The sequence below is a fragment of the Esox lucius genome, chromosome 11, assembly GCF_011004845.1.
Source record: "Esox lucius isolate fEsoLuc1 chromosome 11, fEsoLuc1.pri, whole genome shotgun sequence".
Lineage (NCBI taxonomy): Eukaryota > Metazoa > Chordata > Actinopteri > Esociformes > Esocidae > Esox > Esox lucius.
The window spans coordinates 27,760,451-27,783,557 of record NC_047579.1 but is presented as its reverse complement, the minus strand read 5'-3'; the positions used below and the strand labels follow the sequence as shown (position 1 = coordinate 27,783,557).

Here is a 23,107-nt window from a genome sequence, read left to right as displayed (position 1 = left end):
TGTAATATTCAAGGAAGTAAATGAAACTTTGCAAGTGAGTCATTGCCCCACAATGCTCTGTTTCTGATTTATGGCAGTATAGAGACCCATCACCAGCAAATATACAGTAAGTCAACAAAATGGGATAAAACAAAATGACATTAGTGTACGAATATTAATTACAGCTAATCTTACCTTTTTAATAAGAAATATTTACAACCGTTATTTCCAGTGATAAAATCCCTTCTATATTCTTAAGACCATAACCCTTTATTTTCTTACCAATTCTTTTTCCTTCCCATCAAATTACCTCTCAACACAACACAGATATTCCGTAATTACATACATCTCCTAGACGTAGTTCTTGTTGGTGGGAGGGGCGTTGCTACGGTACTTGGCCACTCCCCCTGAGCTGCCACGTTTGCTGAAGCACATGAGCAGGCCCCCAGCCAGAATCAGCACCGCACTAGCAGCCCAGCCCACGAAGATACAGGCTCCCAGCTCCATCTTCTGGGGCACCAAGGTGTTGTAGAAGTTACTGATGGTGGTGTTGGCGTCCCAGCTGACAGGGATGAGGAGGAGGAGGCCACCCACCAGCAGAGAGATCCCCGCCGCCAAGCTTATCTTGGGCTTGGCGTCCTCGTTCTCCACGCAGGTGGTGAAGTCCGAGCCGGCGAACAGGATGAGGATGGCCAGGGAGGTGACCATGCAGCTGATGATGGTCATGGCGCGGGCCGCCTGCAGCCCAGTGGACAGGTTCATAATGGAGTCGTAGACCTTACACTGCTGCTGGCCCGTGCTCTGCACCACACAGGACATCCACAGGCCCTCTTCATGTGTCTGGACACGGAAAAAGCAACAGTTTTAACTTGGCAATTAATTGAGTCGGTCAATTGGATGTAGGAGTTTGTCACATCCATTCTACTTTATTAGGGTGATTGGAGTAATTTAACTCAGTATGATGTTAGAACTTAAGTGGGTGTTAAGTACAAGGTAAAGCACATTGGTATAATAAAACACTTGATGTGCACAGTACCTGTGCCGTTACTATGTTCTGCCCAACGAATGCTGATACTTTCCACTGAGGGATGGCACAGCAAACAATCGTCCCAATCAGGCCCAGCACCCCAAGGGCCACACATACCATTTGTACACCAGAAGATCCCATCCTGGAAGAAAGAAAAGGAAAATGGATTTCATGCAAAAGTGTATAGAAAGACATTGTATTTTAGCGACAGAATGACAACGATCTTTAGTGACAGAATGACAACGTTCTTTAGTGACAGAATGACAACGTTCTTTAGTGACAGAATGACAACGTTCTTTAGTGACAGAATGACAACGTTCTTTAGTGACAGAATGACAACGTTCTTTAGTGACAGAATGACAATGTACTTTAGTGACAGAATTACATGGTATTTTCCGTGATCATCACAACACATAGTTACAATATTATTGGAAACTTTAAGGGAGGGTTTCGAGGACACATATTAAGCCTAGTCCTAGACAAAAAGCTTAATGGAGAATGTATTCTCTGTCTGTGAAACCAGGTCTCAAGGCCGTTAAGTAAACTGCCAGCATCTTTGCCTCTTTGAAAGATTTTAAGTAACCAAATTCATTTTCTCAGAGATTCATATACAGCTTTGTTAACACTGTATTTTTTACCATATTCATCCCTTGTAGACCTGTGAGGGCGTTGTTCTGCTGGTAGGAGTGTGATGTTTATACAAAAGGTTCATTTAAAAATTAGAAAGTTACAATTGAGTTAATTTAACCTTTACAAAAGTGAATCCTTGACCTCAGAGAGTTGTGATACCCAAATGAATACAACAATACACATGAATTCATTGAATATGTTGTGGTTATTAAGTTCACAAAAAGATTGCATTTTCAAATGCTTGTTAATAAAGCATACATTTAATAAATGCCTGCTCTCTTTGTGAAGACACATCATTCCCCCAAATGTTTACAAAATCAGGCCAATATTCTCATTCTCGCATTTGACATCGTAATTTCACGTTTAATCACTGTCGTAGGAATACAGCAGTATAAACGTACAGATACAAAACAGTGTTCTGTTGTTATTTAAACACATTTAGCTTATAACAAAACTTAAATTTATACAATATTCTCACACTGTTACTACAAACAGCAGGCCAATCAAACCAAATACAGGCAATCCATTTTATAAATCCTTTAGCCAGAAACTCCTATCCAGAGTGAGTATCTACATTTTAATATGTATTTTTCTGGATTAACGCAGGGTTAATGCAAATGTTTTACTTGTAAGTTTGGGGAAATTATTTTCCAGTCTGTGCATTATTACCCATCAACAAAACACGTAGGAGCCACTACAGCAATGCAGATCTTAGTGACAAAAGCGATAACAGGAAGGACAAAAGAAAACAAAATGTTTTCACAAAAAAACATAGCAAACTCTGGCATGTCTGTACAGGATTGTGTAGCATAGAAGTGCATTACAAACATTGCTTCAGAAACATAGCCCTGAGTCAGTCATGCTGTGACAGGCCCTGTGTACCTCAGCCTCTTTCTCTGCAGCTCACTGGTATGTCACCACTCCTAAACTCACTGAGTCCTCAATCTCAAAAGTTATGTCCCAGGATTTTTCCTATTGGATATAGTTAAATGTTTAGAAATTGAATTAATAGAATAGATAGAGTAGATTTTTAATGGAACATCTACATAGGAGTACAGGGGCCCATTATCAGCAACCATCAATCCGGTGTTCCAATGTCACGCTGTGTTTCCCTAATCCAAGTTAATCAGTTTAAAGGCTAACTGATCATTACAAAACCCTTTTGCAATAATGTTGGCAGAGTTAAAAATTGTTGTACTGATTAAAGAAGTAATAAAACTGTCCTTTAGACTTATTGTGTATCTGGAGCATCAGCAATTGTGGGTTCGATTAAATGCTTAAAATGGCCAGAAACAAAGAACGTTCTTCTGAAACTCATCAGTCAATTCTTGTTCTGAGAAATGAAGGCTATTCCATGTGAGAAACGGCCAAGAAATTGAAAATGTTGTACAATGCTGTGTACTACGCCATTCATAGGACAGTACAAACTGACACTAATCAAAATTAAAGAGGAGTGGGAGGCCCAGGTGCACAACTGAGCAAGAGGACAAATATGTGTGTCCAGTTTGAGAAACAGGTCCTCAACGGGTAGCTTCTTTAAATAGTATTCGCAAAATACCCGTTTCAACTTAAACAGAGAAGAGGTGACTCCAGGATGCTGGCCTTTTAGGGCATATCTCAGACATATCTCAGACTGCGCAAAACATTTAAAAAATGAAGATGGGCAAAAGAACCCAGACACTGGACAGAGAAAGATTGGAAAGGAGTGCTATGGACAGACTAATCTAAGTTTCAGGTGTTTGAATCACAAAGAATATTTGTCAGAAGCAGACCAAAAGAAAATATGCTGGAGGAGTGCTTGACGCCATCTGTAAAGCATGGTGGATGCAATGTGAGGGTCTGGAGGTGCTTTGGTTGTGGTACAGTGTGAGATTTGTACAGGGTAAAAGGGATCTTGAAGAAGGAAGGCTGTCACTCCATATTGCTATGCAATGCCTAACCCGAGGATGTTGTTTGACTGGAGCCACTTTGCTCCTTCAACAGGATAATGACCCAAAGCATAGCATCAAGCTATGCAAGAACAATTTAAGGAAGAAGGAATTAGCTGGCATTCTATCGATAATGCAGTGGCCAGCACAGTCACTGGATCTCAACCCTATTGAGCTGTTGTGGGATCAGCTTGACCATAACAACGTAAGAAGGGCCCATCAAGCCTATCGAACTTGAGGAAGGTGCTTCAGGAAGCATGGGGTTAAATTCCAGATTACCTCAACAAATCGATAACTAGAATGCCAAAGGTCTGCAAGGCTGTAATTGCTGTAAATGGAGGATTCTTTGATTAAGTTTGAAGGACACAATTATTATTTCAATAAAAAATCATTATATCTAACCTTGTCATTGACTATCTTTCCTATTCATTTTGTTATATTTCCTAATCAAACAAATTGAAGGCATGTTTTCATGAAAAACAAGGACATTTCCAAGTGTCCCCAAACTTTTGAACATTCGTTTTTAAACAACATGTTACACGTTCAACCCAAAATGGGAGGTACATTTTTTTTTGTTATTCACAAATATATTATCTTCTCACCAGGAATTGTAGAGAGGAAATGGGAAAGCAACTAATATTATTTTGCTAATTGTCATAATAAATTACTGAAAACCTCAGCATAGCACCAAGGCATTATGTTTGGTTTGTCACAGAACATTTTTGAAAACATGTCTTATAACAAATTTTAAAAGTCAGATAGACTGCTTTACTGCAGTGAACTGTAACACAAACTCATTATGTTAGGGTAATTGAAGGGGAAAAGGGTGCTGAATAATTTGCATATGACAAAATCATACCTTTTTTGAGTTGTTTCTTTGGTCCCCAGGAAAAGTATCTTTTGCTTCAGCAGGAGCTAATAAAGGATCAAAATAAACAAAGACACATATTGTCTGTTAGAATTAAATGAAGCTTCTTACAGTTTGAAAAGTTCCACACATTTGTCCATTCCCTACAGACACAATCAATATTGTTATTGAACTTGACTAGATAGGTTTCTCCATTTAGACAACAAATAATAATTCAGTTACATGTGTGATTTACTATGGCTCTGGTGTGTTTTATATTTTTTTTAAAGCATAATACCTGAGAGTCGTGTAAAAAATGTTTAACAAATACCTTATGATGTGTCCTCCTTCTGTTGTGTTTGGAAATGTGAAAAATAAAGTTGTGTGAATGGTTTTCCTTCTTTTCAAAAGTAAAACACTCTTAATTCAGGTGTTGGTTGTTGATCCTTATATATAGTAACGGTCTGTGTTGTTCCTGGTGTGTGATGGGAAGGGGTTTTGTAGTGGAATGTTAGGTGTAGGGTGGGGCTGGGAAAAACACAAGAAAGTGGGATAGATGTACCTCACGACCAGTCTGGACTTGTCACATGCCTGTTTTTCCCTCTCTTTTTCCAGGTTGGATTTTTGTTTCCAATATTGTAATTGTCAGGATTTAATCATGTTTGCAACATTTTGCAGAATGTTTTAGATCAGTGTGCAGTGAAACCTTCATATCATTGAGTAATGGCTAATGAATATGCCATCTCAATTTAGACAACTTAGTTAAGTAGACTAAAAAACACATAACAACTGAGTAAAAGAAAAACATATATATAGATGAAAGAAATGAAAAAACAATAACAGCAGAGAAGCTTTAAGGCTCTGATTCATAGGAAACATGATTCACTCTCAGTGGATTCTTTCTTGAAGTCACCCTCCCTACCAGTATCAAAAATACTCTCACAACATCTTGCCCAAAGCCCCACACCTCCGCCGAAACTGTCTCACGAATAGAAACATGAGGTAAATGGGGTGGAGTTGGAAAATCAGGTAGAGACTAAGGTGAAAGGTTGAGAAATGTTCACACAACTACAGGAGAAATGTGGGTTTGAGGAGAATGAGGGAAGTGATAAAAAATGTTGGGAGAGAATTGTGTTAGGTCACTTTGCTTTGGACAACACTACACCCCATTATATTCAAAACGCAACTGATCCATACGGACCACAGTTGCTAAACAAAAATACTTTTGTCAGATTTCATCCCAGTTATCATATGAACACGTTAAGCAACCAAAATGTTACTATGTGAAAGCATAGGTTGGGGTGTGGGGGTTTGATATGATATACATTACTCTATAATACATTAATAATACAGAAATAATACATTTACATAAGTATTCAGACCCCTTCACTCAGAACTTTGTTGAAGGACCTCAAGCAGCGGTTACAGTCTCTAGTCGTTTTGGGTATGACACTACAAATCTTGGCAAATCTGTATTTGGTGAGTTTCTCCCATTCTTCTCTGCAGATCCTATCAAGCTCTGTAAGTTTGGATGGGGAACATTAACAGACTAGTCCCAAAGCCACTCCTTGTTTTCTTGGCTGTGTTCCTAGGGTCGTTGTCCTGTTGGTAGGTGAACCTTCACCCCAGTCTAAGGTCCTAAGCGCTCTAGAGCAGATATTTCTGAAGGATCTGTCTGCTCCGTTCCTCCTTCTCTCAATCCTGTAGTGTCCCATTCCCTGCTGCTGAAAAACATTCCCACAGCACTATCCTTGCAGCCATATGAATGACCTGAAGTTAAATTGGACTTTAAACTGGTGTTTATTACCATTAAAGGAATAGTTTGACCGAGATTCATATTTTGAGGGAAATTCTGCTTAACCTGAGTTCTTCTTGAAGGCCCATGGAGTTGTTTTTCACAACAAGCCATTATACACCTCCCAGCCTGGAATTAGCATTATTAGTGTTATCCAAATGTATGAATTGAAACTGTGCGCCCATAGCCAAAAACCAGCATTGCAAGTGGAAACCTACTTCAAAACACTTGTGTGTTGTTTGCCTCAAAGAACCTGTCAATTTTGTATTCCTCTAAATAATATTTTCATTTTTACTGGTTGCGGATTGAGTGGCCCGTCCAGTAATTGTCTCATGCTTGTACATTTACACCCCATCAAATTAAGAGCTCAAGATATGGGTTATCACAAAGCACACACATTTTGTTCAATATTTAATGTAATCTGTTCACCTTGGAACCGTAATTTGGAACCACTTTTTTTAAAAGCATTTCGGCAGTACCAAAATTTGGTAACCACCCCAGATTATATAGCTACTTATACTTGTACTGCATCTAACACACATTTTATGACTTCATAATGATGATAAAAAAGTTTAGCTACTAATTATTTGTCTTTGTTAGAGATGACAATAATGCTCTTCAGTCCTAATCTTTATCTGCTCCCATTGGGGAAACATTGTAGAATTCTCAGTTAGACACAGGTCCGGCTCCAATAACATTTATTTATTTTTTTATAAATGAAGGGATATATCTAATTCATATACCATTTGCTGTGTTTATGGGAAAACAAGGGGGGCACAGATTTTTTCTAGACCTGGTTAGACATCAGCTCCAAAAAGAACATTCAAAACACCACTGTGACATAACGTGCAATCCATCAATAGGAAATACCATACCAGAGATATGAAAGTATAGATTGGACTTAAAGTTTCCCAATAGATCCCAGGTAAGATGGCTGTGAAATTGCTCCATTTTGAGGTACAGGGCTAAGACAACAGCCTATCTGGAGTTCCATCGGCTATGTATCATATAGTACAGTGTTTATCAGATAACAGTAAAAAAGACCTAGTGGTATCAGTTAGCATTTGTTAGAGCAGTAAAAGCATCTGACCGGTTGCTTGATGACGAAACCAGGCAGGGTGTGAGGTTAGAGGTACCAAGGAAAATAATACATTGAGAAAAGACCCGGGAAACCACGATGTTGTGTGTGGAGGTCGGAGGAGCTTATGCATATCGTTGAGCGGATAGATTTCAACATTAACAAACAACCAAACAGACGTTTGTTTTATTACCCATAAATTCGTTTGTTGTAAAAGAAAACTTAGTGCAACGTTTCTGGAAATGTAACTTTTTAGTTAAAGAAGATTAACTTTATAGACACTGTAACCGACTCTAAAATCTGAGTTGTAATTTTAACTTCTAACACTCGGTGGCACCCATTGATATAAAGCGTGTTCTATATTCTATGCTGGCACCCCTTAAACCAACCCAGTTGATGTCACCCGTTGTACTGACATCAGCTGGAGGTGGGGCACCAGTGTGAGACGGAGAGATGATGTATCCAATTGGAAATCACAGAGTGAGTTCAAACTTGATCTGTGGCCCAATCACCATTCAGTACATGTTAAAGAACGCACTTAGTATCTGCCCCTCTGTTTCTCGTTTCTGAAAAACACGGCCCTTTTTAAGTTCGGTGGGGGAAGAGAAAGGGGGACGCTGAAATACGAGCAAAGGACCGAAGACTGAGAGGCAAGAGTCCGGTCTTTTACACTGGAAGATTATTGTCAAATCAAAGGTTTATACATTAAAATGTTATGTTTGCATCGTTAAGGGTTGGCTAGCTATCACTGAAGCGAGTATCTTGGTTAGCCATTGCTAGCTAACATTGGCTAACAGCTAGCTAGCTAACCCATTTAGCCTGCTAACAAGCTACCAACACGGAAGGAACGATAAAGCCAAATAGGTAGTTTTTTTCTCAACCTGCTACAGCAGAAAATGTAACCTGCCTTGTTATTTGTTTAACTTGATCGATGATTGTTTTTTGTCTCATCGAAGAATCAACTCGAAACGAAGCCAAGGTCTTGACTGCCTGCATATCCACAAAAAACAAGTAAAATGGCGGAGCCGGACAAACTAAACATCGACTCCATAATACAGCGTCTTCTGGAAGGTGAGGATTTGCACCTAGCTACCTAGGAAACTATTTCAATTACATAAGTAACTTGTTACATTTATGCTACTTATCCATGTGTAGTTGTTCATCCTTTATATGTTAATGTAAGTATCGTTGGCGGCAGTAGTTGGCTTGTTTAACCACTGGTTAATGTTAGCTAGCCGGTGTTCTAAAACGGTTTGTTCTGGGTGCCTATACTACAAGGTAACGCGTTAGTAGAGTTACCAGGAGTGCGTGGATGTTGCTTAATGCTTCAGTATACCTCTCGATCTGAGATGCCAATTTAATTACCTTATATTATTATTGTCAAACAAGTCTACCACCGGCTTACGGTTATGCTTGTCCTGTCGAAACTAGTGCGTTTTAGATATGGTTTATTTTAACTGTCATCCGTGTAAGAGTTTAGTCCGTAGGGCTGAGACAACCCCCCCCCCCCCCAACAAATTGCATACATCAAAAGGGGATCCTGATTTGTATATAAAATCCCTATAGTTACTGTCAGTAATACCAGCAACGCTTTCTAGGGTAGCCTATAGTAGGGCTGAATATTTAGCATAAGGTTGATGTTTGAAGTGGTTACAAAGATTTTGAGATGACATACTTGGGTAATGTGAGGATGCACTTTTGCAAGTAGCATGTTAAAATCTGTAGTATAATTTTGTTTGTAGTGTCTTTGTGTGCAGTTGATGATAAATTGTTCAATTCTTTTCTGAATGCGTGGCTTTCCCTGGGGCAATTCATGAATTTACTGATGGGGTAAACATGTTTCTGTACTATTGCAAAGAGGAATTATATTGAATAATATTAGCCTTAGTGGGTGGTGTGTTAGATTTCTGTACAATAGTGTTGGTTGGCTTATTGTAAAGAGAGACAAATGTATTTAACAAAATCTGGAACTAAAGGTTTGTGTGTTGGGCCATCCCCAATGGGTTGCATGTTTGAATCCAATGTGACATCTGCCATTGCGCTTTTGAGCGAGGCATTTAGCTCTAATGGTTCCTGGAACCCCCACTCTGGGTAAACTGGCGACGCACGTGGGTCTGCATATGATTCTTTCCCCATCAAAAACAGTGATGGCATGTTGGTCAAAAGACAAAGCCGCAGGTTTTATAGGTGTAAAGATGAGTTAGGTGACTTTTCAAGCTTATGCCTTCAAAATACTGTGTGCATTCTATTTCTTGATCACATATCCAAGTAAATAAAATAAAAACATTTCAATAATATCTGTAAGTATTGTTTCTGTGTATCATATTCGTGGTGCTGTACGGATACACCGATTCATAATCGCACAGTACGGGGTGCTTTTGACGTTATGCATTGTGTATCTGAAAATGAATACATTTAAAACAGTCTAAATGAATAGCCAGCCATTCTTTGTTGAATGCGTCTTAAAGGGGAATAACAATATTTAAGACCTGTCTAAGTTCATAAATCGCTTGGAAGTTTTGTACTAAAGCGAATTTCATAAAACTTTCTTAAATGTTTGTCTGTGAAGTATGAGTGTACTGTCACAACTACTTTGGGGAACCACAGTCAATTGTGATACATATAATAAATGTCTGAAACTGACTTTAGAGTTGACATTTTCTCATCCATAAATGGTGTATGGGCATACTGCATAATGTATTTGAGCCTATTCTGATTAAAGTGCAGCCTTTGCTGATGTCGTTTGAAATTATATCAGTAGTTGGCACTTTTCCCACTGTTTTATAACTGGAGGAAGCGCTAGTTCTACAATGGCGGGTGGTGGTAATGATAAACCCACATGTTAAATCTGCAACTTGGCTGCATTTTGGCATTCCATTAAACCACCACTGTGATTGACAGATAGTTGTTGATAAAACAGTGTGACCACTGCTTGACAAAAAGAGCCTATGGAGCTGCTAACATCTCAAACATGTCGACTCATCTGTTAGGTTTACATTTTACCCTGAGAACTGCCCAGAAGGGGTGCGACTGCCTAGAGTCCAGAGGTGGCTGTTCAAAGTGCCTGGGTAGGGATGTGGCGATTGAGCATTGCCTGAAGGTAGGAAGGAGAACCTCCTTTTTCTCCATATGCAAGAACCATAGCCTTGAAGCGGATGCAAGCTTTAACTGGAAGTCAGTGAGGAATGTGAAGAAACACAGAGACATGGGAGAAGTTGGACACCAGATGGGCTGTAGCTTTCTGAATGAGTGGCAGGAGTTGGGTTAAATACGCCGGGAGACCCAGCAAGAATGAGTTACTGTAATCCAGACATAAGACAAGTGCTAGGACAAATACCTGTACTGCTTCCTGAGTTAAGGTTATACTCTATGAATGTTGTAGACCATGCATCTGCTGAAGCCAGTCACTGCCTTGATGTACACAAAGAACCTCAGCGTGTCGTTGAGTCAGGCCAAGGTTCTTTGCACTCTGGCACGTCAACCATGATGGTCATGTCCTGGAGTGGACAACCCTTCCCACTAGGCGTGCTGCTTGGTCTTGTCAAGCTTGAACTTGAGGGGCGAGTAGTTTGACATCAAAGGGATTAAATTGTGGTTTCTCTAAGAGGGGAACTAATCTGGCCATCTTGAAGTTGTCTAGGTGACAGAGCTCAGCATAGTTGATGAGGGCTATGTGGAATGGGAGACATCCTGAAATTGTCTGGAGAGGGGAGGGTATATAGTCAAGAGGGCATGATGTTGCAAGGCCAGCCATCACTAGCTGCAGGATATCATCTAGTAAAAGCGGTCAATGCGTGGTCAAGTTAGGTGTGAGTGACCAGTGGGCATGGAAGGAAGCAACACGGAAACGCAAAACCGAAGACGTTGTCTTCCCAATGTGTTTAAGCAGCCTTTAGCATCAGTCCAGTTGTGCTAAATAAATTATACTAGCCGTGGGTGTGTATAGCTGTGGTAATGGAGGGGGAGGGGTAACTTAACTGCTTAAGTAAAATACTCCACATAGTGTCTAGAGGTGTTTTTTTTGTATTTTCTGCTAAATTCAAAGGAATTCGCTAACTAGCGCCAGCACAATTTGTTGGTAGTTGGCTTGTGGAACTACCTCCCAATGTAATACAGGGCTCCACTCATACATGAATGTGTTAAACTATCCCTTTAACACAAATTTGTTTCAGTCCTTGCCACTCCTTAGATTTATGATGGCTTTTATGGTAACATATGGGCCTTGGTGATGATGAGGTGGGGGGGGTGTAGAAAAGGCAATCAAACTTCTGATCCGTATGATAAACGTTGGTAGGTTGTGTAATGTGTGCCCTGAGGTTGTAAAACGAACATAAATCCCTCCAGCACTCACTCCGTAAGGACTTTTGCTGTTGTCAGCACAGTGGCCGAGTCAGATATGTACTGCTTTCTGCTGGCTTGTGAACAGTCAGTTCAACTACCAAAAAACAGGAAGAGGTTTATACTGTCAGGTTCGAATAGGAAATTGTTTCTCTCAAACACTGGTCTGATCGGTTTGAACCCCACCATTGGTGTTGCGGTTTCTTTTCTGCCCCCTTTTGTACTGCGTCTTATGTGATTGCTGCTTTGTTCTGCAAAACTTTGACTGAGATGACGTTGGAGTTATTCTTTATACCTAGCCTGTCCTACTTCATGGCAATAGTGGTTTTCATGTTGTAGAGCTCATTCTTTGTTTTTTTTGTTTTTTACCTGATGCTCTAATCCATAGCGATTTACAGGAACAATTAAGGTTAACTGTTTTACTCAAGGATAGAGCAACAGATATTACGCCTTGGCACATAATTCAATCTAGCAATTGTGTCAGATGCTCAAACCACTAAGCTGTCTGCCGCCCTATGTTGTAGTGCAGGTTTATTTTACTTGGATCTTGGAGGGTGGAAGTGCTTCAGTTTAGGTAATTTTTCATTAGATTCTTCTTTTTTGAATTTTTTTTATTTTTTTGTCAAAGTGAAAAGGAACTATTTTCTGTTGATATTTTATAAAGTTGTACCCTTTATGCCCATGGATGTTCCAAATATGCACCTCTCATAAATTTAATTTAAAAATGTTTTAAATTAAATTTATAAGCTCCCACCAACTCTTTAGTAGACTTTGCTTATTATGTTTTATTTGCACAGGCTTCTTTCCAGCACAGACTTTTGCCAATTGTCTAATTCACTGATTAAAATACCTCCAACTAAGCTGTTGTTTCATCTAGCTTTATTAAAATGTATGTGCTTCACATTAAGTCACTTAATAAGAATATGATCGTATGTAATGGTAAATGTTATGTATATCAGTGAGGATAAAGCACCTTTGTGGGGCCTCAGGTGAAGTGTTTTGCGAGAATTTGCGTTATAGGTAGGTGGTTAAGATGAGACTTACACAGTTCTTGAGAACATTAAGATTTGATATGAAGTTTACAGGCACTTAACATTTTTATGTGGCATTCTTCCAATGTAGCCTACTTGATGTTATTTTGGCATGAGGTACATATAAGACAAATCATCAAACCAATCATTTAACAGAAGACATTTTATCGTTGACCCCTTCTAGTTTAGATGACTTGAAGAGTGTAACCCTTGTTTATTTCTACAGAGGTGAATTTTTTTAGCAAGAAAACCAACCCTTGTGCAACTTCGGGATACAACTGTCTACTTTTAATAGATGGTTGACGACATGTAACTACATATTTAGTCTCAAAGTTCATTTAAAAAGTCAGCCTAAAACACACCCATCGACAGTATGAAACAAGCCAACCTGTTTGTAATGTTGACCGATCAAACATTTTGAGTATAGTGAATGGTGACTCCTTTTACCTTACTTACCATTAGCCTCCTGACATGTATGTCTGAACAGTCATTCTGGACTGATACTATTCTACTCCTGTCACCATCTAAGAGAATGTCCATATCAGCTGTGGACGTATCAGGAGGGCAATCTGTAGCTAGCCAACTGTTGATTTCCTCTCTTAACCCCAATGGCTTTTCTATTGTGCTTGCCCAACTTTTTATTTTCTGCCCCGTGGCTGGCCAAGTGGAAAGCCCTTTGTCTGAACCCCCTCCCATCCCCCACTTTTGTCCATTGGCCATGTGGCTAACTTTGGAGTAAGCTGTGTCAGAGCTTAGCTGCCCCTAATCCAGGTTTAAAATGACAAGCTGCACTACCCTATTTATACCCACTTTTCAAGGCATGTGTTTCTGCCTAAACATGACACTACCAATCTAGATTTGGCCTGAGGTCCTACCTGGAAGTCCAGTGCACCCCAGTTTCAGGACAAATGAGGTTAGCCCCTTCTCTACCGCTGGTTTTAGCTAGCCCCTTCTCTACCGCTGGTTTTAGCTAGCCCCTTCTCTACCGCTGGTTTTAGCTAGCCCCTTCTCTACCGCTGGTTTTAGCTAGCCCCTTCTCTACCGCTGGTTTTAGCTAGCCCCTTCTCTACCGCTGGTTTTAGCTAGCCCCTTCTCTACCGCTGGTTTTAGCTAGCCCCTTCTCTACCGCTGGTTTTAGCTAGCCCCTTCTCTACCGCAGGTTTTAGCTAGCCCCTTCTCTACCGCAGGTTTTAGCTAGCCCCTTCTCTACCGCAGGTTTTAGCTAGCCCCTTCTCTACCGCAGGTTTTAGCTTACCCCTTCTCCACTGCAAATTGTTCTGCTATTAAGTGCGTATGTACCCAATTGACTTAAACAAGTACAGTACAAAATTGTCGTTGGACACATTTGTCATGCTTTATGGTTCAATATTGTCCACGAGCGGCTTTTGTTTGTTTTTCTCGTTGCTTAGTTCTCCTGTAATGATTGATTGAGGTGTGGAGAACTGGCATTGGGAACATCACCTGTATCGATGGCAGACAGCAGTGTGTGCAGGAAGGAGGGTGGATTGTATTCAGTGCCAGTGATGATACAATCATCCCGACTGCATCAGGCATAATTCCCTAGTAGCCTGCATCATGAGTCACTGGAATAAACTTGCTACATGCACCATTATCTCTATTGCCTGGATCTTGTCATGCAAACATTTCTAAATATTTCATGCCTGACTGGGATGTTTTGCCCTTTCGGCTACAGTGACTGTTTCTGTCTCTCAGATGAGGGTTGATACTGAAGTGTGCACGTCATCCAGCTCCTTAACCAAATCTACAGTGGCTCAAAGCTACAGTGGTATATAAACTAGATTAAAGATGTTCCATACCAACGTATGGATCCGGTACAGCTTACTGGCTGCCTCTGTTGGTCTTGGAAATATATATTTAAAGTATAATGCATTAGTTATCTTCACCGCTCCTTGTTGAAAGCCTTTAATTGATGTATAGTGTGAATTTTTACATTAAAACGTTACTAAAAAGCACAACATAACAGCTTTCATTAACTGTTCACAATGGTTCTAAAAGTATCCCCAGTGCTATAACGTGACATTGGGAAGAGAGGTTTTCGCAGCCACTTTAATTAGCTGGTGCTGCATTACAGGAGAAGCATAGCATCAGCTCCAACAGGAAACGTGTGAGGGGCCATAAGGTGTGTGTCTGACTTATGAGGTGAACCGGAGAGGTGGCAACCAAGTCAACTCCCACTGGCCTGGTTAACCTTTTTGCTTTTTATTACCTCTTCTGAATACACAGGAGCTGTCTTGACTGGATCGTATAGAGAAGTTAATTGTGTTTGTTAGCTAACATTAGCTGGGATAATTGAGACTACATCATTAATGCTGCTCTTTTAGATTATTAGCTAAATTGCAAGCCTTCTTTTTTGGTGCTGTAGTCTGTTCTATTAATTAATTTTAACTTCTGTCATTTTTTATTTCTTCTTCCATTGATTAGTCCTAGGCTACCAAACCCTTTCCCTGGAGAGTTGGCATTCTGTTGGTTTTCTCTCTAACCCCGGTTGTGAATAACCTAATGTGGCAATTTATTTTAATCAGATGTGCTTGATTAGGGTTGGAAAGCACCTGTAGGGCTGTACGTCTCCAGGAGCAGGGTTAGATTGGCCAGATCACCTAATTATTTGCCAGACAAAGGCTGTAGCATTAATTTAGGCAAGTGGCTGTTTGAAGACTTGTGATTGGACACATTTAAGTACAAATCGTAATTTGCTTCGCAGGCAGCATTCCACCATGCAACACGTGGAAGTGTTGCTTGAAGGCCATTGTGGTGTGCACACTGTCCTCTTAACTTCAATGCATAATGCCCCAGGAAACCGGTGTACCTGAGTTGGTAAGAGCATGGCTCTAGCAATGCCAGGGGTGTGGATAACTCCTAATTTGAATCTATCCCTCCCCTACATCCCTAACTCAGCTGATGTCTGGTGAGCATTCTGGCAAGGTAGATGCTACATACTGGTGTTTGATACCCCCCCCCCCACCTTATCTGAAGTGCTATATAAGTACAATCAATTATTAACACCATTTTGTAAAGCTCTTACATAGCTGTAACACTGTTGACATACTGTGGGTGTTGCTAGGTGACAGCCTCTGCGCCTCAAGATGCTCACCTCAGCAGTGCATGTTTGTTTCGTGACTTGACCACATCTCTGACTAGCCTGCTGCTGAGTGTACATTTCCCATTGCCAGTTCACTTGGTTACCTGGTGATGTTGTCAACCAAGTTCATTTAATTATCATTTAAAGGGCATAACCCTGTCCAACTATTACACTGGCACAGGACCAGTAAAAACACGTCAGACTGGTTGATCACTTCAGTAACTAGCTTGACAGGGCCGCATTTCTGCATTTCCAAAAACCGTGGATAGAATGTACAATGTCACCCCTGTGAGTTAGCGGTCCCCACTTCTGAAGTGCCTGAGCTGCAAGCTACTGAAGTTCATACATTCACACAGCACAAGTGAGGTGCTATGCAAAAATAACCACTGCTTAGTCTTGTTGCTGAAGTTAAGTGTTAGTTGTTTTCTGACAGTAAACCTTCAATAGTGAACAAAGTAAATATTTGACTTTTAGCTAGCTCCAATAAAACATAATAAGCAGTTAATCGCAATATTGAATTGCAGTGCATTTTTGAATACACTGTGTCGGAATGTAAGTATTCTGATAATATTCTATTGCGATGTCCCTTGAAATCCCCAGTCCTAAAATAAAGCATGCCAACCTATTTACCGGGCCGATACGTTTTTGATTCAGAGTCAGTAGTCTTATGGACAACAGGCCTAGCTGGCACAATGAGGGAAAAGGTTATGGTTGGACCGTGGTAGAGCCTTGGGTCCATGTTGCACTGTCCACCATCGTTTCCAGTGTGAGATTTGGCTGGGTGCCTATTTCAGTAACTGCTCCCCTATCCTGGTTACAGCTGCCGACTGACCTGCAGTGGTTTGGTGCCGACGCATAGCATGGTCTTCCCCTGCCGCTCTGCTTAAACCCACCCCGACAGTCTAGTCCGGGGTGCTCCAAAACCAAGACTGTCCCTGCTAGTTCTTATGACGGTTTTACATGTTCTGAAGAGTATTGTACAGAGTAATTGTCCGTCCTGCTTGCCTGTGCTGTGTACAGATTCATCTTGGCTCTGCAGTAGAGTCAGGGTTGTGCTCTCAGAGGAGCTGGAGATATTGATCAGTTTGCCATGTCCTTGTGAGCTGGGTGTTATGTCTGCTATTTGTGTGTTACTTTGGTGTTGGCAGAGCATGTTTGTTCCAGTAGGCGTAATACCAGTCCTCATTCTGCTGTCTCTCTCCTCTAGTTAAGGGCTCTCGGCCAGGGAAAAATGTTCAGCTGACAGAGAACGAAATCCGTGGCCTATGCCTAAAGTCCCGCGAAATCTTCCTCAGCCAGCCAATCCTGCTCGAGCTTGAAGCACCGCTCAAGATCTGTGGTGAGTCCTATTGGATAAGTCCAGTCACGACTCAGTGGCTGGAATGAGTTTCCTGTTAATTGTGTGAAGCGACTGAATGTTTCACAATACAGCTTTTCTCATTGTATGACACGGTGGAATTATCTCTAATTGCCTGTGCTGTCTCTGTCAGGTCACCCACCTCTGTACCGTGACGTCCTGTATGTAATGTCGTCAGGGAGGTTGTGGACTCACTTTCCACCTCTTTGCTGCCCCCTGCAGGTGACGTCCATGGTCAATACTATGACCTACTGCGGCTGTTTGAGTACGGAGGATTCCCCCCAGAGAGCAACTACCTGTTCCTGGGTGACTATGTGGACCGGGGGAAGCAGTCCCTGGAGACCATCTGCCTGCTGCTGGCCTACAAGGTCAAATACCCCGAGAACTTCTTCCTGCTGCGCGGCAACCATGAATGTGCATCTATAAACCGTATCTATGGCTTTTATGATGAGTGTAAGTGCAGAGGCAGGGCTTGAATACGTCCGGCTTCACGAGGCTGGTACACTCACTCCGCAGTATTGGCCGTTGAGTAATGGCCTGTGGCTTTTTTGGTTTAGGTAAAAGACGGTATAACATCAAGCTGTGGAAGACCTTCACAGACTGCTTCAACTGTTTACCCGTAGCTGCCATCGTAGACGAGAAGATCTTCTGCTGCCACGGAGGTGGGTCCTGAATGCTTCCATTGTCTTTGTGTCTGTGTGTGGAAATATTAGGGGTCCGTTGGTCACTGCTGTCTCGTGGGCCACAACAATAAACATTTTGGCTTCTGCCGTGCTCCCGTTTCCGTATTGGAACTGAGAAAGTGGTAGTCATGGCTAACGGTGTGTTGTGCCGGTTGTCTGTCCAGGCCTCTCACCCGACCTCCAGTCCATGGAGCAGGTGCGCAGAGTGATGCGGCCCACAGACGTCCCCGACCAGGGCCTGCTCTGTGACCTGCTATGGGCCGACCCAGACAAGGACGTCCTGGGCTGGGGGGAGAATGACCGCGGGGTCTCCTTCACATTCGGGGCGGACGTGGTGGCCAAATTTTTGCACAAACACGACATGGACCTTATATGCAGGGCACATCAGGTAAGGGGTGAGCTCACTGGGGTTTTTCATGAGGCTGGGGGGGGATCATGGGGGGGTCACAGATTGGTTTGGGAAGAATATGGAAGAATGTTTTAAGGCAGATCTGATGCGGCCGTTGCACCCAGAGGCATGTGTTTAGAGTTTAGCCCAATTTGATAATGCAAGAGCGTCTGTACATTGATGTGACGATATAAACGACAATTGCCAATTAAACAAGCCTAGCACAGCAGAGAAAGCCCTCCATTTTTTATTGATTAGGGCTGCACTTGACCAAAAATAAATCTTTGTCAACGGTTAGTGAAGTTGTTCTGACCAATTAATCGATTTATTTTAAAATGGGGTATTATTCCTCAAAACAGCTTAGTATGTTTTAATTACATCAACTAAATGTATCGGGCTTGTCTGATGCTTTTAAAGTGAACTAAATGATTAAATGACTCGAGGAGAAATTATTTTAGGAGACAGTTAAAACCTGACACATCCCGGATTCTGCCATTACACTCTTGAATCGCCAAATGATTACAGACCTGCCTACGTGCACGCATTTTGCGTACCAACTATGCAATTCTCTGTCCATGTATGCAGGTATGAGATCCAAGTTAAAGGTATGCAAAAATGAATATGGCCTAATTATTGTAATTGTTTTTACATTTTAATAAAATCCTTTGACTAAATCTAACATCCCGATTCTCAATATGCAACACAGACATGTACGGAGTTTGTGTCAACGGACATGGAGATTAATGCATCATTATTCGACGTAGCTACGTCTGCCCCTCCTGTTTGTTGTGTGGCTGAGTTTTCCTGTTGGCTGTAGGTAAACACATGGACAAATCCCCTTTCAACTCCGTGTGTGTGAGAAGTTTGCATGTGCTTAAAGCATTTGTTAACGTTGTGTATTTCTGGCTGACACATGAGCTAATTGTTTTCGTCTGCTTGTTGGCCATAGGTTGGGTAATTGTCTTAGCAGACATAAGATGGACCTTCAGTGGGCTCTTAAATGCCAGCAGTGCACTCTCATTTGCTCGTTGAAGAAATGAATTGCAAATACGAAAAATAACTAGTCGCATTATTTTTGCAAGCAGATCGAGTGTAACTAATTTTGATCCATGTCACTAAAAGCGTTACAAAAGTATAATCCAAAATAAATATAAACGTCTTGGCATTAAATGGGGTCAGGAGTTTAGAAGACTGCTTGAAGAATGAATGAGTGTCCGGTATTAGCTATAGAGGCAATGCTTCGAAAAGGCCTTTGGACTAGATTTGAATTTTTTTTAAAGGTGCAATAGGCACCTTTACATAGGCGGGAACATTGGACTCTTCTAGCGAACGTTTGGATTCCCTTTGCGGTAGCCTACAAAGCTTTGCGTAGTTAGTTTGCCGTCTGTGTCCATGCGATCATTTGTTTTGATGTTTTCAAAATTATTTTGCTTTGTGTTTATTAGGTACCGTGCCAAAAAATCAAAAACCTGTGATTAGCCCTGTTTGAGAGTTGACATGCATTCCTCTACAATAGAGACTAAACTTGGGGCATATCCTAAGAAAATCTTAATAGATGACAATCTCCATTCTACACTGTACATGAAATGGAATAAACATTCAATCTGTGCTAATTCCACCGAACACTGATTTTGTTTTGTAAAATAGACAGAGCAGCAAAACTGCCTGTCTGAACTGGGAACAATTAAACAAGTGCTTTCAATTAAACAGGTCTTTTCTGGTCACTGATCTGAATATGAGCGTCTGAGTTTGCATGCCAGTGCTGATGACTGGTTGTGCAATTTAGTTTTCTGAGCAAGTGCATAGGTGCCCTGCTGTAGCCTGCAGTTGTTTGGTTTTGACTCTTTATTTAATTGTTTTTACCCTGTTTGTTCCTCTCCTCAGGTGGTAGAAGACGGTTACGAGTTCTTTGCAAAGAGACAGCTTGTTACTCTATTCTCAGCCCCTAACTACTGTGGGGAGTTTGACAATGCTGGTGCCATGATGAGTGTGGATGAGACCCTCATGTGCTCGTTCCAGGTATGTCCTAATCTTCTGTTCACACTGACTTTCCCTTTTGCCTTTCTTATTTGTGGCTCAAAGAACAGTAATGTTTGTTCACCATTACTTTGACATAACCTAATGTAACAAACATTTTAATTTCTTTGTTTCAGTTAAAAAAGACCTAGTTGTTCAAAAGACATTTTAAAATAAAGTACATGGGGAAGTCACGTGAAATGTATACATGTTAATGAAATGTATAAAGAAACACAAGGGAAAACATTACATCAATTGAATTTTTTTTCTGAAATCCATCAGTTCCTGTCTGTCATTGTTGATTTCCTGCTGGTCCCAGTCTTATTTTTGTGTGGTATTCTGTAGTGTTTAGTCAGTAGGTGTATGTATATTTATAGCGGTCTAAAGAAAGCCTCTGTTTTGTCCCTCAGATTCTCAAGCCTGCAGATAAGAAGCTGTATTCTTACGGCGGCGGCGGAGGAATGGGATCTGGACGCCCTGTTACACCACCACGAAATTCAGCCAAGGGTGGAAAGGCCAAGAAATAACACCCACTTGACCCCTCCCCCTGAACCAAGCCCCACTGTCGCCCCCCCCCCCCCCCCCCCCCCCCTCTTTCTCTCTACCTCCCCACCATGTCCCTCACCAAACAGCAACAAAGCCAACAGTACCTTGGGTTTTGTTCTCTGGTACTGTTTTAAACTGTTTGAGTGTGTGTGCGTGTGTCTGAAAGAGGATTTTGTCATTCTGTTTGTATGTCTTCCCTCTGCTTCTCCTGTAACTTTTTAGATGAAATGGGTCCTACTTTCAGTGATATAAATGCACACCTCGGGGTGGGGGGGGAGGGTGGGGGGGTTGGGGAGAGCAAAGGAGCCTTTACTGTTTGTTAGGGCCCTGCACTGTTTTAATGAAAACAAGCTTTTGTACATCCTGTTTGAGAGGTGTGTGTAGAATGGAGTCCAGTTGCATGGTGAGATGGTATCAGTGACACACAACACACAACCGAGAGCACGGGTGGATATGTGCAGACAGACCCTTTAGTTTATGGATTCACAAAGAGCCGGAGGCAGTTTTCCTTTTTTCTATTTCAAAAACCTATGATTTTGAAACGTAATTATGGATATGAGTTTTGCTCTTTTTCTTTCATTTTTTTTTTTAGTTCAAAAGATCTGTTGCATTTTAGTTATTTGGAAGTTGATCATTAATAAAGAAACATTTATTTAAAAATGTCCATCATACTCTTCTGTATGTTCGCCTCACCATTGTGATGTTTATATTCAGTTTCTCTATCCCCTATGCCATTTTTGCTTACTCTTGATAGAATAAAAACTTTGTTTAGGATGGGAGATTGGGGTTCATTGCTGGCTCCAAGATATACCCATTTCCTGTGCTGCATTTTGGGGTCTTAGTGTTTTTTTTCTATCATCCTTTAAACTACTTTTTGTCTGTTTCCCTTGCGCCTTTCCCCTAAGCACTGCAGTTTTCAATTTAAACTTTTTCTCCTTCCATGTTCTTTCATTTTGGTCAGAAGTATCTCTTCGTCTTCTGAGTAGTCTAAGAAGTTTATACATAGGGTAGCAAAAAATTTGAACTCCTGATACATTCTCTGGTTTTATTGAAATCCACCACAAACCAGTATTTTTGAGACGAGGCGATTCATTGAATTTTCATTCTTCCATTTTTTCGCCACACTTTACCTCTGCTCCTTGCTGGTCTGTTCTTTTTTTTTTTCTTGTTATATTGAAAGAATGGGTAACAACTTGCCAGACAGCATCAGTGGTTCTATCCTGTGATGAGGGTTCCTCCTCACCCTGTAGTAGTTTGCTTATAGGCTTTTAGTGTGCTCTCCTTTCGAGTTGGTGGCTCTTTTCATACAACTGACTCACCATTGCATCATCATGCTCAATGGGACAGTGGGTTTCAGGAGTACTGTACATTAAATGCGCCCCTGCACTGAATAGCTGGGGGGCGGGGGGGGGGGGGCGGCGTTAGTAGTATTATTTTTAAAGCTGTTTTTCCTTGGCTTTTCAGTTTATGGAAGAAAAAAATATTGTGAGACCAATGAGCGTTGGTTTTAATGTCATGTCATGATACATTGCCCAGAAGTCTTATTTGCTGTTATAAGGATTTTGAATGCTTGATATACGATATACTCCATGGAGAAGGTAATATACTTGTTTGTAAAAGAACTGTGTAATATTAGAGAAGACATTTTGGTTTGGAAAACGTTTTTGTTTTGTTTTTTTCGGAAAATTAACAGCTGGATTTCCAAGTCTTGAAAATTGGTAAGTCAGTGGCTTTCAGGCCAATATAAAATGTCTTGTGTTATGACAGTTCTTTTCACTAATGATTCAAACCTATAATTTCGACAATCTGAAATATTGTGGAAAATGCGTTTTGTAACCAAGCTTTACTTAAATGCTTTAGACAGTACAGTAATCAAGTTAAACCACCGCAAGAGTGCTGGTGCTGTCCTGAATGAATACTTCTAAAACGTACAGTTTCATCCTACCCTATCCCTGCTCATAGCGGTGTAAACTTTCTGCTTGCAATGTTGGTCATATAGGCCTAGGTAAACTTATTACTATTAATACATCACCAACAATCTACTGTAACTATCGATCTTATTTCTTTTGACGTTGAATTTTTTTTTGTTGTTGAGAGAACTAGGGCAATATAGACAATGTAAAATGTTTTTCTTTCAACCAATCAGGGACGTTTTCCTCGATGCACTGTCGCTGGGTAGAATACAGATTTAAGCTGACGACTGAAACAAAACGTTAAATAAATAAAAAAAATAATGCTATTTTTTATTTTTATGTAATTTGTTTTCCAACCAATCACAAATCTTGTCTCTGTTACCGGATAGAAAATAAAGAATAGTGAATTTGTACTCTTTGTCCTGTTTTTATGTATGACATTTTGTCTTGA

General features: G+C 40.9%; 2 protein-coding genes across 4 annotated transcripts; one reads left to right on the top strand and one right to left on the bottom strand.

Moving 5' to 3' along the window:
* Positions 1-206: 206 nt before the first annotated feature.
* Positions 207-4,898, bottom strand: cldni (claudin i). The gene is made up of 4 exons (XM_010874137.4): positions 4,743-4,898; positions 4,424-4,479; positions 1,016-1,148; positions 207-819 (listed from the first exon to the last, which is right to left on the bottom strand). Exons 3-4 carry the CDS (start codon positions 1,145-1,147, stop codon positions 331-333), a joined length of 621 nt encoding a protein of 206 aa, XP_010872439.1. The 5' UTR covers position 1,148; positions 4,424-4,479; positions 4,743-4,898; the 3' UTR covers positions 207-330.
* Positions 4,899-7,831: 2,933 nt separating this feature from the next.
* On the top strand, positions 7,832-21,403 carry ppp1caa (protein phosphatase 1, catalytic subunit, alpha isozyme a). 3 transcript variants are annotated; one of them, XM_010874136.5, is made up of 8 exons: positions 7,832-7,934; positions 8,241-8,355; positions 16,961-17,092; positions 17,333-17,563; positions 17,668-17,772; positions 17,958-18,181; positions 20,066-20,200; positions 20,608-21,403. In XM_010874136.5, exons 2-8 carry the CDS (start codon positions 8,301-8,303, stop codon positions 20,722-20,724), a joined length of 999 nt encoding a protein of 332 aa, XP_010872438.1. In that variant the 5' UTR covers positions 7,832-7,934; positions 8,241-8,300; the 3' UTR covers positions 20,725-21,403. The 3 variants fall into 3 exon arrangements, with proteins under 3 accessions (XP_010872438.1, XP_010872437.1, XP_010872436.1); XM_010874135.5 differs by having other exon boundaries at positions 7,840-7,980; XM_010874134.5 differs by having other exon boundaries at positions 7,840-8,148.
* Positions 21,404-23,107: the final 1,704 nt, after the last annotated feature.